Here is a 14,946-nt window from a genome sequence, read left to right as displayed (position 1 = left end):
AAGTGGCCTGAGTGGAAATTTTCAAGTTGTGGCACAGTTTAGAGGGAACATTGTTTACTATCCCAGCAAACTCTGCAGACACATTACTCGCTTTTCAGCTGCATGCAAGAACAAGTACATAGTAGATATAAAACATCTTTAACAGAGTAAATCATGCCAAAACACTCAGGAGCAATTATCAAACAACTATGACACCCAACCAAAGGCATTAAGGTAGGTGACCAAAAGCTTGGTCAAAGGGTAGGTTCTCAAAAGCATTGTAAAGGAAGAGAGAGGATTAGGGAAGGAATTCTAGAGCTTAGGACCTAGACAGCTGAAGGCACAAAAGAGAAGGAAGTGGGGGATGCGCAAGAGGCCAGAATTGCAGGAATGCAAAGTTCTCCTAGGATTGCAAGGCCGAAGAAGGTTACATAGCTGAGAGGGGTGCTACCATGGAAGGAATTGAGTGTTTAAAAATCAAAGGAAAGATGAACTAGAAGCCAATAAAAGTCAGCAAGCATACTGTCCAAGTTACTTGAGCAAAGTAACCGAGTCTGCATAACAAAGCAAAGTATTCAGCTGACAAAAAGCTTGCAAGAGTAGTAGTTTTGTGGAATTAACATACACAACAATAAAATGAAAAGGTTAGCTACTGCCAGCTAAATAAGTTATGCTTGCATCAACAGGAAAAGAGTACTTCAGTGCAACAACATCATATAAAGGTGTGGTCACTGCCAAACTAAAATTTCAGCAAATCAATGAAAGATATTGATTTTTCAGTCAAGAATGAAATAAAAGCCTAAATACTATCTGCCATAACAGTGTTTTGATTTCTAGTTCAATCTGAAAGATAGGAGTTGCATCGTTAGCTTTTACCAAAACTATGATGACTGGAAGCATTATTGTGCCAAGATTGTTTTATGGATTGATCTTGTTTCTACAAAAGATGGGGGAGGAAAATACTTAATACAAAGCATTTCAAGTATTGGCCAAGTATTCTGACCACCAATTGTTTTGTACACTGTTCTCAATTTCTTCAACTGGCACTGTTGAGGCAATTACATTCTTTGAAGTGCTTTTTCAACTAATCTGCTCTCGTTGTTTTTGGGGATTAGCCTCGCTGCTAGATCAAGCTTTCCATGTCTGCATTACCATCGACAGCCTCTTTTGCACATTGGCACAGCTGTCAAGAGCTTCCTGGTGCTTCTCAGGCTTTTTCCCCGCTGCATCTAGCGCAAAAAAGTCCTGGTATTGATTCAAAGCTTTTGACATGCTAATTTGCTTAGCGACTGCATTAATCACTTTCCCATTCTGGCACGCTTCAAAATGGGCCATTTTTCAAAGCTGGGATGTCTTTTTCAACACAAATGCACATATTTTCAAACAAACACATTCTACTATCAAGTTCATTACCTAAAAGTCTCCAGCCTATCTATTTGCAAATCAATACTTTTTGTATTATTGCCCATGTAAGCAAAAAAAAAAGAGAGACTTTTGTTTTGTCATATAACATCTTTCAATTTCAAGCAGAACAGCCCCACGAGACTGAAAGTGCAGAAATAGCTGTTTCAAATGGGAGTCAGTTAGGAATACATCACTTATGATTAGTAGCTATTCAACACAACATTAATTATAATTACATTTTGTATAGTTAAGAAAGTCTAAGGTTGACATGGAAATTAATTAAGTTAGGCACAATTACTACCCTAATTGCAGTAATTTGTTCATCAAAATTAGCAGGAATGGTGCCATCATTAACCCACAACAGAGCAAGAGGGTCCATGTTAATTTTATGATTTGAGCTCTTAACGTAACAACCACTCACTTTGACTTTTTAAATTAGAAATTGATTCCAAACTTGTAAGAAATATAAAATAATGACTATTCGGTCACTGCAAAAATAAAAGTGTGCCTAAATATTATGTTAATTCCAGACAGATATTCAAGCTGGAGTTACAGCTCAGTCATTTCAAAATATAAGAACTGAATATTTGGTGATTTTCAAAATGATCATGGCCGGGGAAAAAAAAAATTGAGTTTTCTGTTAGCCTCTGACCCGTTTAGCTAAAAGAAACAAAGAGACGTTCTGGAGCCATGTCAGAACACAGTCAAATGGCAAAACGGCAGGGGATCAGACTGTCAAAACAACACTTGGCATTCTATACCGGACAGTTTCTGACGCTTCTGCTATTCACAGAAACAGACCCTGAAAAATGATCTGGAAAATCCCAGGCAAAAAAACAACATTAATAGCACTTGTTTTTGGACAGCAATCGAACATTATGTTGAGCATTAATAGTTACTAAACAGACAATGACAATGAGTTTCCAACAAAATAAGTAATTTTTCCCCCAACACTGATTTGACTTTTGATTTTCCATAGCCCATAAGTTAAAAATAATTTAAGAATGTACTATAATACACAAGGATCATGGTTGTTAGTTATTGCATTTAACTTGAAACCAGTGAAGTAAATTGGGTTATCCACATCATTAAAGTGGCAATAACATTGCCTGTGGTCTGCCAATATGAAGCTGCAAAGTAAAATTAAGAATTATTATAAAAGGTTATTATGATTTGCTTGCTTCAGTTCAGTCCTCATATTTACTATGGTTAAGTGATGAACATATCTAATTTTCAGAGGACAAAGTTAACCAAAAATCTTCAAGGCAACAGTTTGTTGTTATATATTGCGATGTTAATATATTATAGTGCAGATGAAGCCCTGTATATCTGCCACATATAGACAACTAAACAAATAGCGGTGTGCTGTCTGAAATCGAAATTAAACGTGCACCAAGAGTCTATGGAGAATAACTAAATCAGGTAAGTTTTGGCTGCAGCACAAGTGAAAGTGTTCAGGGCTATCAAAACATGGATGACCATTAGCTGCCTATCCCTGAATCCCACCCAACTAGAAGAAAATAATATGTGGAAGGAGTCAAATGTCCTGTGAGTAAACTTACCAATGCTGCTTCAATTTTTTAATCTACCTGCATTTCCCAGTCAGCTATGATGTCCACTGCAGGCAAGCAGGAGCCTCATGAATATTTTGTAAATCTGGGTATTAAGATGTAACTGGGACTGCAATGACATATTCACACAAAATAAAAACTTAAGTCAGACTTCTTCAGCAAGCCTAGTAGAGAAAAATGTGATTGGCTACAGCACTGCAAGTGGCCACTCGCTGCAGGCACTCAATTCAGTTATAACAGAATGTAATTGATCATTTAGCCTTCGAGGTGTTTGGGTAGTTAACTAATTACTCATTTTGATCACTTCACTTTGAGTTGAAGAGGGGATTAGGACATTTGTGCACAGTGGTCATTACCCTACCTCTGAGTTAAAAGGCCTAGGTTCAAGTCCTACCTGTTTCTGAAGTATATCGTGACAAGACTGAACAAGTTGATTTAGAGGGCGGGTGTGGTGCATTGGCAGTGTCCCACCCTCTGAGCCAAGAAGACCAGGTTTAAGTCCCACCTGCTCCAGAGATGTGTAGTAAATCCAAAAAGACTGATTAGATGATATCTAGAATTGAAGGGGTTTCTGTCAACTCACCCTCAAGAAACTGGAACAGATAAAAGATCAGTGTCATTCTGAGTGTAGTGTGTTGGGTGCAGGAAGAGGGAGACCAGCAGTGTCAACAATACCCTCAACTTGCAAAAGCAGCCATGCTTGGTGCACTCCAAATACAGCAATTCACAAAACCTGTTTTCAGATGGGTTCACAACACAATAGGGTGTCCAGGGCCATCTTTCCCAATCTGTGAGAGCGCTGTGGCAAAGGAACCTGCACTTATCGAGCATACACTGTCTAATCTCTACAACCTGCTGCTTGCTGGACCAGGGGTCCTTGTGACAGCAGTCACTGTCAGGATTACCACTACTCTCTTTCTTCCAGGCTACTATTTCAAAGCCCTCATATTTCTGCTTCAAATCAACCAATAAATGCTTTATCATCAACTTTCAGCTGATACATTTCCTTCCCTGTACATGACAATAGTCACATTAAGGACCATGAAATTGATACCAGTAATTACTCTCGAGGCATACCTTTCTGTATTATTAGACATGGTTCTCAAACAACTTCTTTTTCCCCAAGAGGATGTGTGCATCTCCTGCAGAGGGAAGAATTGTGTCTACTGTAAAAAGAAAGTGGAGATGAAGCTGTGATTTATGCAAGTAATTGAGAAGCTGAGAGAAGAATGACACAAGATGTTATAAAATAAAGTTATATTAAATGGGAAGCGAGTGGCCTGACTGTAAAATAAGGAGGCAGTGCACTGCCAAGGAAGTGCAGGTTATGCAATTTAGAACTGATGAGATCAGAATGCCATTAGTGAGAAGAGTGAGTGTGACAGGTGAAGTGAGGAGAGACACTAAATTTGTCCTTTTGATCAATGACGAGGGAAGTCTTGCAGTTAGGGTGAATGGACTGAATGGCAGAGGAAGGAGGGGATGAGTACAGGCAACAGAAGACATTCAGAAAGGAGGTGGACTGACCATTCCTGACCTACTGATGTCAAAGAATCCAGGCATGTATTCAGATGCTCAGGGTGGTGCCCTTGCTCTGAACTTCCTTTGTCACCAACAGGCAGTAAAATGGCAGTGTTGGATTTTATTCTGCTACTTTGAGGCAAAGGAAATTTTCACCCAGCCCTGGCTGCTGCCGAATGTGTGCCCCTCCGGGGGGGCATCAGAAAACCAGGAAACAAACTAACTTTTTCCTCTCTGTAATGATCATCAAGAAGCAGGATTTGTCGTGAATGAATGCATTTGTCTGTTATGAGGTAGATTGATGCTTTAGATAGTAACCGATGATTCCTAACATAATAAGGACTCAACGCTTGAGACTGACATAATTGTCCAAACTGCCCTCCAATCAACTGTAAATGAGGCCCGGTCATTTTAAACATTAGATTTCATGAGTTTACAGATTTCTAATTTCCTTTATTCCCTTACCCCCTTCTCCACACCCCTCAATCCAATTAAGATCCTGCCTAGAGTTAAAATGGACTATATTTCAACCTTGCACAAAATCTCTAAACAGCAGTCATCTTGTGTGTAAAGACACACAATTTGGAGAGGACGTTCCTTTCCTTAGAGGAATAGGAAATGGGATTATTATTCTGCATAATGCCCTGTAAGATATTTGTAAATGAGAACATTGATATATGCAAGAGAAAGCTGACAAGCTGTTGACAATGTTCATTCATCAGAACAGATGAATGGGGGTAAGAGGGTTAGTATGATGATGACATTGAGGAAGATCATATTGATTTTTCAGCACTGACTGACAGTAAGACACCAGCATGCTGCATGTGAATCTCATGTACTGAATTCAGAAGGAATTTTTCCACTGCAACATTTTAAATTGCAATCAATCAGTCACAGTAATAATTTAGTTAGGAATAGTGACATGCGTTTGAATCCTGAACAGCTGTCAGATGATTAAAACAGACTTTTTCAATAGGCCAAATTTCTATAAATTTTTCTCCAAAGTTACACTAATATAACTGGTTTTACTTTGATAGATTACTGAGAAATAATGAAGAACAAATCGATACCTTCATTCTATACACAAAAAAAAGGATTATACTCTGTGGTTATACTTTAAAGAAACAACATCTTTATCAGAAAAACATTTGACAGTTCTGCCTACATGAGCATATTTATCCAGGAAGTAGTTGTGCAGTGGAATAGAAATGATCCAGATTCCAGGAGGACCGCCAAAGCTGCAATTTCATTATAATGTTGAACCAAAATTACAGGTGAACATTTCACGGAGATTCACATCAACTGCTTGGTAAATGCAAACGGAAAAACGTGTTGAACATTTTTCTGTAAAACTGTTCCCCTTTAAGACTGCCAGAATGTTGGACTGAAGGCTGTTATTGTTGCCTTTTTGTGCAAGTACTGCTTAACTGCTTACAAAACCTGTTGGCTGTTTATTACTCATTCGTAATTTGGCTGTAATTGTACATTAAGATACCAATACTATTCTGTGACTCAGAAATGATGCAGCCCCATATTTCTGACTTGCCTATTTTACTTTCAGTCGGATTGGAAATACTATCATGTCAAAACAAGTAATATACATGGTCCCAAAAAAACATTTATTTTCCTCAATGTTGAAGTATAGCTCTATCACCAAAGACAACTGTTGCTCCAAGACTACAACCTTTATTTTTTTATATTTGTTTGGATTAATAAAATTCACAACAGGGCATCATAATTAACAGACTGTTTTCAAACTGAGGATTATCTTAATGAGGCAATAATTAAAGAGGGATCATAGGGACTTTCTGAATGATTCAACATCCAGCAAAGGGAATCTGCTCTATAAACACCACAACATTGATTCCTTGGGAAATCTAGTGTTGTGGTTCATTAAAAAGAGCTACTGAAATTTTGAAAGGCAGTAATAGAATGTTATTTTCTTAGCTTATGTTAAATCAAATGTTTTGATCAGTTTTCAGTAATGTAATCAGCGATACAATCACCAGACTCTTCGACTTGCTATCTTATCAGGCAGTCTGTCAGACATCATTGCCCCTTTCATATGAACTTGCAGGTGGCACAGACAATACTCGTCTGTCACTTTGAAACCTCAGATACGTCCCTTCCAATCTTTCAATTCTTTCAAGTATTAACACATTCTGCTGAAAGTGACAACTGGAAGAGGAAATGTAATTCTGTCCCATGAGGTCTCAGGCCCCAGCAGATGACCAGCGTTGGTGACTGCAATCACAATAAGCAGCCACCATTGCTGATTGCCAGGCTTTTGTCACACCATGAGATCTTAATCAATCTAACTCTGACCCCTAATGACAGGAGGAAAATGGATGAGGAAGTAAGTGACCCTTGACCCCTGCTCCATAATTGTCCCGTCAGAGTCCTCTCATGCAAAAACAAAAGGAGCGATTCCTATTCAAAAAGATTCAAACAGCTAGTTTTACTTGAATCAAATGGGGGTGGGGTGGAGGGGGGAAGATGAATCCCGGTCCCCTACTGTGACACCTTGTCAATTCTGTCACAGCAAATGTGGATTTTTACATTTACAAAAAAAATCTATTTAAAACTTTATACAACAAAATGAACTTCAGATTGAAGATAGAAGGTAAGAAAATGATCCTTAGCCCTTTTGGAAATGTGCAGCATCACTTTACTATACTTAATAGGGCTTACTTGGCTTGGTCAAAAAACTGCATCAATGACATTAGAATTTTAAAAAACCAAAAGCGGTTACAATTTCAATGGTCATTCAATATTGAATCAAATTATTATTTTATTATTTTCTTCCTTTAACTTATATTGTTTTTTATTTAGTAAGAACAGGAATGATTGATCTGAAACTGGAGGATAATTTATCACTGGATTACCAAATACAAAATTCTGATTCATCCTCACTAAATGGTAATGTAGATTCAGAAAAAGGATAGGATGATAAATTCTACTGGTGCTGTATCTGTGCCAAGTACAAAAAGTGGCCTGGATTCTGTCACTCAATGAAACCTTTGGTTATGCTCAAGAATATGTTAGAGAGCTGTACTATCTTTTATATTGTCCATTAGTCTAAGTTATCACAAGGCTCTTTTTGATACAGTGCAACATAATTAGCTACACAAAACTTGGACATAATACCAATACAAGTTTTAAAAAAACTCATCCTGTTATTAATCAGGACAATCCAATAATGATCCATTCAGCAATATATCTTCAACTCTTGATCATCCCTAGCATGGCCAAACTAAACAGATTACAAAGTCTATAAAATATATGAAAAGGTGGCTGGTATTTCTTTTCCCACATTAAAACTGGAGTGAAATCAACACAGTACAACTCAAGGAAAAGGAAATATATGAATACTTAAACTATGAAAGTACGCAAGAAAATACAGCACTTCTGATTAAAACTATTAAATTGATTTGACAGATATTTTGCAATTTCATGCTGTTCCAGCTTCTTTTTAAAGTGCAATTTTACTGTACACACAAATAAGTTATCCAGTGCTTAAGTACAATGATGTTATTTTTCTTTGTTAGCAGCTCACAATCAAAAATTTCTTCAACAATTTCTAAAAATGGATAATTCACAGTAAAAATTAATTCATGCCATTCCTATTGATGCTCAAGTTACATCCTTCTTTTTAAAATTTAGCAGAAACTAAATGACATTCTGCTTAATTCAGTGTAATAGATTCAATACTATGTTTATTTTATTCCTAACATTGGGGGGTCACTTGCAATTTGCACTTACCTTTAGATGCATTAACTACAGTGGAAAGCTGCAGCAATAATTTCTCATTAATCAACAAGATTATGATTTTTAGATAAATGATACGGGATTCCACCTTAACTGCAGTATAACACGACGGCATTGCAGCAATTTGAAAATAAATAATTTGAAAATCTCTGAGGTTCTATAATGTGGCATTTTGCGAATTATATCAGCTTAAGTTAACAGCTTTACAAAAATATAGTTATACTAAAATATTATTGTAATTTTGTGTCCTTTTGAATGATATGAATTTGCAAGAGAAGTCAGTATGGCATCACAATGACCAACAAGAGGTTGTTTACATCAAGGAATTAGATACGGGCCCAGTGACATTATCATTGGCATTGAAATGGGTATTCAATCCAATATTAAAATCTTAAATATTAAACATAGAAGAGTGTGCTACATTAACTGATTTCTGTGACAAATAATGCATGTTTGACTTTGATTCCTTTATGAAAAGATAACTTACAATTTCTAATGTTTTAAATTTCTGATAGTAAAATAAAATTTTCAAAACTATTTGTAAACAAGCAATTTGTTTTCTGTACTTCAGCCTGTCTGTTATACTACAGAGTCAAAGAAACACCACGTGGAACTGACAGAATTGTTAATCACATTGTTCTGTCTTATTAAGTCCCACTGGACCAGCTAATTATCCCTGTTTGCACGATACAGTCTCATCACTAGTGAAATTACTTATGTACAAAATCAAAATGAAATAAGTCCAAATACATTATTATTACCCTACCTTGGCACTCTCCATTCTGTTCTTCATATCCAGTGTTACACAAGCAATTGCCAATGGGCACGAGCCATTCTCCATCTGCACCACAATACATTTTTGGCTCATCTTTCTCCTCAGAATTGTTCACACAGGAACCACGGACTTCCACAAGGGATGAGGTGTCAGCGCCTGTGATGGTGTCAGGGAACTGTGCCAAGTTGTGTACTGTCAGTGGGCATTTCTTATAGAAAACACGGACAGATACCAAAGCAATGCAGGCACCTACATCTTGAAATGCCAAGTAGAAGCCTTTCTTAGTCAGTGGTCCTACATCCCGGACTTCAGTATTCAGTTTCATCACACGATCGCCAATGTCCACTTGAGTAAAACTCTCATCAGCTGCAATGGTGTCAATCTTTATGTACCGGTTTTCTGAGATATACCACTCATTATCATTATTTGACTCAAAGTAAAATAGGTTAAATGTCTCTTTGCATGTTCCCATGACACCTGGCAGACTGTTGCAGTCCCTAAGGGTAAACTTAATCTCTATGTAAACTCTCTGGGCTCCCTCACGAGGGACCCAATCAGTCCGCAGCCAGTTATTTTGATTTGCTTCCATCACATTACAGACCTGGTACGTACGAATTGGAGTATTCTTCTCATCCATGATACTTACTTCCTCCCACTGTTAAAACAAAACACATGTATCTTTTACTTTCATGTCTACACATTACTGTGTAGCACAGTTTGCCCTCATTAATATAGAGTTTACACTTTTGGAGAAATGCTTGCAGTGTGAAAGTGTAATCTACATTGCCCAAGGCCACGTCTCATTCTACTTTCAATAAATCCAATAATGATGGATGTTAAATGGAGCTGGTTGGCTAAATATTGAACAAATTGCATGCATTTTTGTAGTACGTTTCATCAAATAACTACAGGTATAAGATGCTTCCTGAAGGGAGAGGCAGATGCCAAGGAACAATAAAACTTTAAGGGAGATGACTGATGGTGACACAGGTTTCCAGGAGTTTCTTGAAGATGGACTGTGGAATCAATGTATAAGCATACAGGAGACTGTTCCCAAGGGAAATGGAAGGACAAAATGTGCAATATACTTGGGATAGAACAACAGAGAATGTAATTGGAGACAGTACTGGAAGTCACTGCAGAGATAGTTTTGTAAAGGCATAATCAGAAGCAAGGGTAATGGCTTTTGGACGAATCCTAATTCATGTATGATTGATGGAAACAATCTAACTTTTGTAAGGTGTACTCAACAATAACTTGTTATAGTCCTGTAAAATGAAACTGTTATAAACATGTAAAGTTGAATCATTTTAAAATAATTCACATTTTTAAAAAAGTTACATAATGACTCAATACACAGCATTCATAATCAGGCTACACGTATTTGCTTCAAACGGGAAAGGATGATTGTGTGCGCGGTGTAGAATGAAGCTTGAATTTGGATGGTATTTAACTGAAGGCTGAGTATAACCTTTCATTCCGCATTTGTCAGCGTGGCTGGTTAGGTTTAATTAGAGAAAGTGGAGACAGTGCACCTGCTGTCTTGCCACACATGAATCTTCATGTCAGTCCCATAATATCTCGGTCATTACCCTGACTTGCCAGGGAATTAATAAAGATTCAGCGGCCATCGCGCCATTCTGAGCTCCCGGGAGATTGGGTTCCAGGGTTTAATTTATCAGCAATGTGTTAAATCTTGTTAGCGACAAAACGATAAACTCTAATTAGAAGCTGGCTTCAAACGAAGCTACACGGCAGGGTCATGTCTGCCTCTCATTCTCCACAACCTTCATCAACTGCTCAGAATGATTGTGCGATGTTCAAACCGCTCGAGTGCCTCGCCGCTCGTGTTAATTAATTTTAAGCACTCATTTATTTTTCATAGGTACGAGCAGCTTTTAAAAAAAATGTTTACGGTAAATCATGCCTTTCAATGTAAACACCGTCTGAGCATATTTTTAGAAGTTGTATTTGAAAACGTAAAGTCAAAATATTTCCCTGGATACCGTATTGTATTCAAACATTGACCCAGGGAAATCTAAAGAAATGCTTCAAGTGCATTTTGTGCGGCACAGAAGCAAGGGACTATTTAATTTTTCACAAGGGTTTATAAATAGAGTTGAAGTACCTGTTATGAAAGCAGCGAACCTCTCAATTAAATGAAAAGCGTTTCAACATTAAACTCCGTTTTGTAAATAATGAAAAAACGTGCCCTACTTGCCCGCAGCCAGAGCCACGGGCAGACTTTATTGACCGGCCCATCAATCAGAACCAAATCGGTTCGTTCAATACTGCGCTACTCTGCTGTCCCCACTCCAGTTCCCCTGCAGTAGGGATGAGACAGTTCCCTCTACAGTCAGTGGACCTTGCCCTGGATGTTCGTTTCGAGTGGGGATGTGACTCTGACTGAGATAAAGCGGGGATACATTTACTAACTAATTAAACCCCCAGCCCCAGCTCTCTCCCTCCCTCCAGTGCCCAGCGAATGGGAGACACACGCCGGCGAACGGTGCTGACGGCGGTCTCATCCTCCACTCGGGAATACCGATCCACAACCAGCACCGTGCAAATGCACACGGAGCAAAGAGAAGATGCAGCTAAAGTTCAGCTCGCCTCTCCCCCACCCCCCGCCAACCTCCTTTAGGCTTGTTACTTCAGAAACCACTATTTCTACAACAGAATCGGTAATGCAATGCCGATCAGTGAGAGCAGCAACGCAGTGCTAATGTTTAATGACAACTAAAGCATAGTGAATGACAGCCTTCCTTACATTCCCTATTTCAACCACTGGGAGTCTACCTCGATTCAAACTGGAGTTGATTGTTCTCGTTTGCAGATTTTCTTGAAGGGAAATTGGAAAGAAAATTCGCTTCTTTTTAGAAAAACAAAAGAGAGAGGATTCAGGCCCGGTTGGTTGATTACACTGTGTCTTGGGGAGAGTTGCAATGGCTAGTTCCTGACCGTGGGTCGATGGCAGGAACTTGGCTCCCTTCTGTTGGCCAATTGTCACTGGCCTACAAGTGGAAGCGGTGTGCAGGTCTGATTCCCCCTAGCTCCCCGAACTCTGCACCAGGCTCTCCCCTTCCCCCTCCCATTTAAGTCCCGACAAAGCTGGCTACATTCAAGAACCGGTCTGTTCCCACACAAATGAATCCCTTCCACATTCAACCGGTCCCCACTTTTCGCTGATTGTAATCCTTCCTAAACCCTTCAGTAATTGGCTGAATTCAGTCTGAGAAGACTCTTTCGAGGAATTCGCAGTCCGTTTTAATGGTGAGCCATTGTCATTCTGTACTCTAACCCCTCCTCCGGGGCACAGTCTTAAGGGTTGATCCTGGCTTTCAGAACCATTTGATCATTAATAAAACCACCTCGTTCCTGTTCTACTTGACCAGCTCGGTTCTGCTGCTGCCCTTTCGGGTTTCCAATGCTGGAAGGCTAAACTCCTCCCCCCGAAGGGAAGGTATCATTTTCCCGGGACAAAAAGTGATTCAGTTCAAGGGGAGCACTTTCAGAAACCTGACCCTCCTGCCGCGACCCGCTCCAACACGCTGCCGGGAGCTGGGAATGGAATCGTTCTCAATGTGTGTGTGTGTGAGAGAGTTCAAGTTGAATACTCACTCCGCCTTCGGAGGGGAAAGCTTCCCAGCCCAGCTCGCCCTGGACAGACCGGGAGTCCAAGAGAACAACTGTGGGGAGTGAAAGAACAAGCCATTAGGAGAAATGTAGCAGCAAATAAAGACCCACTCCCAACTTCTGCGTATTTCCAAATAGCTTCAACCCACCTTGCTCAACTGCGAATGCATTTCAGAAGAAGTGAACCTTGATACGACTTGTCCTAGCTGCAGCTTATCTGCTTAATATCGCCGGGGCCCGGTCTGAACCTGTTTAGGTTTGATTGAAACGTGCGTGCACCGTAATTCAAGAGGCACCAGGCCATACGTTATTACCCAGACTTTGACTGGAAGATAGTGTTCAGCAACACTCGGCAGGGGCGCGTTTGCAGTGGTCAGTATTTTTAGATGGTTGAAAGAAGGAGAGGGAGAAGTCCCTGCTTGATTTGATATGGTGCAGACAGGAGGATCCTGCCACATGCAGCGGTTTGGACGCTCAGGTAGCGAGCCAGCACTACCCCTCCCTCTCACTGTCTGTTGGCAAGGGCAAGGGGAGACAGAAGAATACTTAAAGACGCTGGTCTGCCAGCGGCGCAGTGTGCAAGATCACCCCTGGGAGGGGGTGGTGCAAAAAGCAGGAATCAGTGGATTTTAATGGGGGGGGGGTAATTTCTTCCTAGTGCATGGTTTTCTTCAGTGTGAAAGCAGCTCTGAATGCCAGCAGCAAATGGTTAGTGGGGCGCAGTTCAAGAATTGTTGGAAAGCACCCACCAACTTCTGATGACTGGCACCTCACTGAGCAGAGCGGGTTTGCAGGGGAGATGGGTGAAAAAGCTGACTACCAGCCCACCACCCCACCCCCTCCCCCATTGCTTGCTTGCTTGCTCCATTGGGATGAGCTGAGACGTGGACTACATAGCGGGAGGACAATGAAGGAGTGGGGACGTGGTCTGAATGCTGAACAGCGCTCGCCACAAACCAGGGCTGCCCTCAGTGGAGAAACTGTGCCTTTTGTGCTTCTCTGCACCTCCCCCTGCGACCCCCCCATTAAAACTCTTCAGGAAAATAGTTAACCCGCTATTGCTGCATTCAAATGACCCAATTGCTGTGAAAAGTACGTTTTTAAAATATATATAGTAACTCTTAAAATCCTCAATCCCATTCAGATTGCAATGCTACACAACCTTGAACTGTTTCTCATTTCCAACGCGAATTCCCTGCTCGGTGTAAGAGCTGCTAAAAGGCTGGTCATTTTTGTGAACACAGCTCCTACGGTCGATTATTGAAGGTGTTGGGTTAGGCTCGGGGCTGGGGAAGGTACAGACTGTCGCGTACACACACACACACACATTGCGGGCAGCACACTGACCAAGAAGGGCACTTCCCTAGCTCAGTGGGTAGTGGGGAAAAAAAAGTTTGAAAGGAACCTGCTCGAACAGTTTAAAAGCCCGCAGGGTCGGGAGACCTAGCTGGCCCGGAGCAAGCCGTGGAGAGGGAGCCGGAGGGAGACAGGTAGTGAGGAATGACGAGGGAGGGAGGGAGGTGAATAGACTTTAAGAGCCAGGCTCTGGGTATCTGCCCTCTGTGTTACTGCCCTGACCTCCCATCGTTGCGTGCTATAGCCCCGATGCACTGTTCACGTTTGCTGCAGTATAGGGGATAGCTCCGCTCCAAGTTCACAAACCCTCGCAACTTCCCCGGGGCGTGTGGGGAGGAGACGATCCGACTTACCCTGGTTAGGCGGGTGCAGCTTGGAGTTGTAGAAGGCGGTAGCAAAGCGGAGGGTGAGCGCCAAGGCAGCTAACTGTACAATCCAGGCCATGGTTAGTTGTCGCTCTCCTCTCTCAGCTCGCCTGCCTGTCTGCCCAGTTTCCCGGTGGAATAGCAAGTGGACTTTGGGAGGTGCAGTTTGTAGACATTGCCGGGGAGGGCGGGGACAGAGCCTGACGTCAGCCGTCAATCAAACCAGTTGGGGTTCTGCTTCTAATTCTCTCTGCTTCTACCCCCAACTCCAAACACGAATCCCCACCCCGGGCCTGAACTAGCCTTCAGAGTGAGAGCAAGAGCCCCAAATAACAGTATGGAGATAGTCCCCCCCTCTCTCTCTCTCTCACACACACACACACACACTCTCTCTCTAACTGACTGCGGCAAATCTCCTTCAATTCTCACGTGTGGTTTTGCTGGAGACCTGTATCAGTGACAGAGAGAGAGAGACGCCAGTACATACACACAGTTCTCCGATCTCTACACACTGGCTGAACACGTTCGCCACTCTCAAATCAACACAACGTTGGATATTTCTGCACTCTCT

At 41.0% G+C, this 14,946-nt stretch overlaps 1 protein-coding gene across 4 annotated transcripts in view; it reads right to left on the bottom strand.

The window, feature by feature from the left end:
• Positions 1-14,503, bottom strand: part of epha4a (eph receptor A4a) — a 99,626-nt gene extending 85,123 nt beyond the window's left edge. For all 4 annotated transcript variants that reach the window (XM_048604329.1, XM_048604328.1, XM_048604330.1 and 1 more), the window contains exons 1-3: positions 14,364-14,503; positions 12,640-12,707; positions 9,010-9,673 (exon numbers count right to left, since the gene is read on the bottom strand). In XM_048604329.1, coding sequence (XP_048460286.1) covers positions 9,010-9,673; positions 12,640-12,707; positions 14,364-14,454 — 823 coding nt within the window. In that variant the 5' untranslated portion in view covers positions 14,455-14,503. The remainder of the gene's footprint in view (positions 1-9,009; positions 9,674-12,639; positions 12,708-14,363) is intronic.
• Between the last annotated feature and the right edge of the window lie 443 nt (positions 14,504-14,946).

This window comes from Rhincodon typus, chromosome 13, assembly GCF_021869965.1.
Source record: "Rhincodon typus isolate 14 chromosome 13, sRhiTyp1.1, whole genome shotgun sequence".
Lineage (NCBI taxonomy): Eukaryota > Metazoa > Chordata > Chondrichthyes > Orectolobiformes > Rhincodontidae > Rhincodon > Rhincodon typus.
Note: the sequence above shows the minus strand (reverse complement) of the source record. Positions and strands in the feature narration are given on the sequence as shown.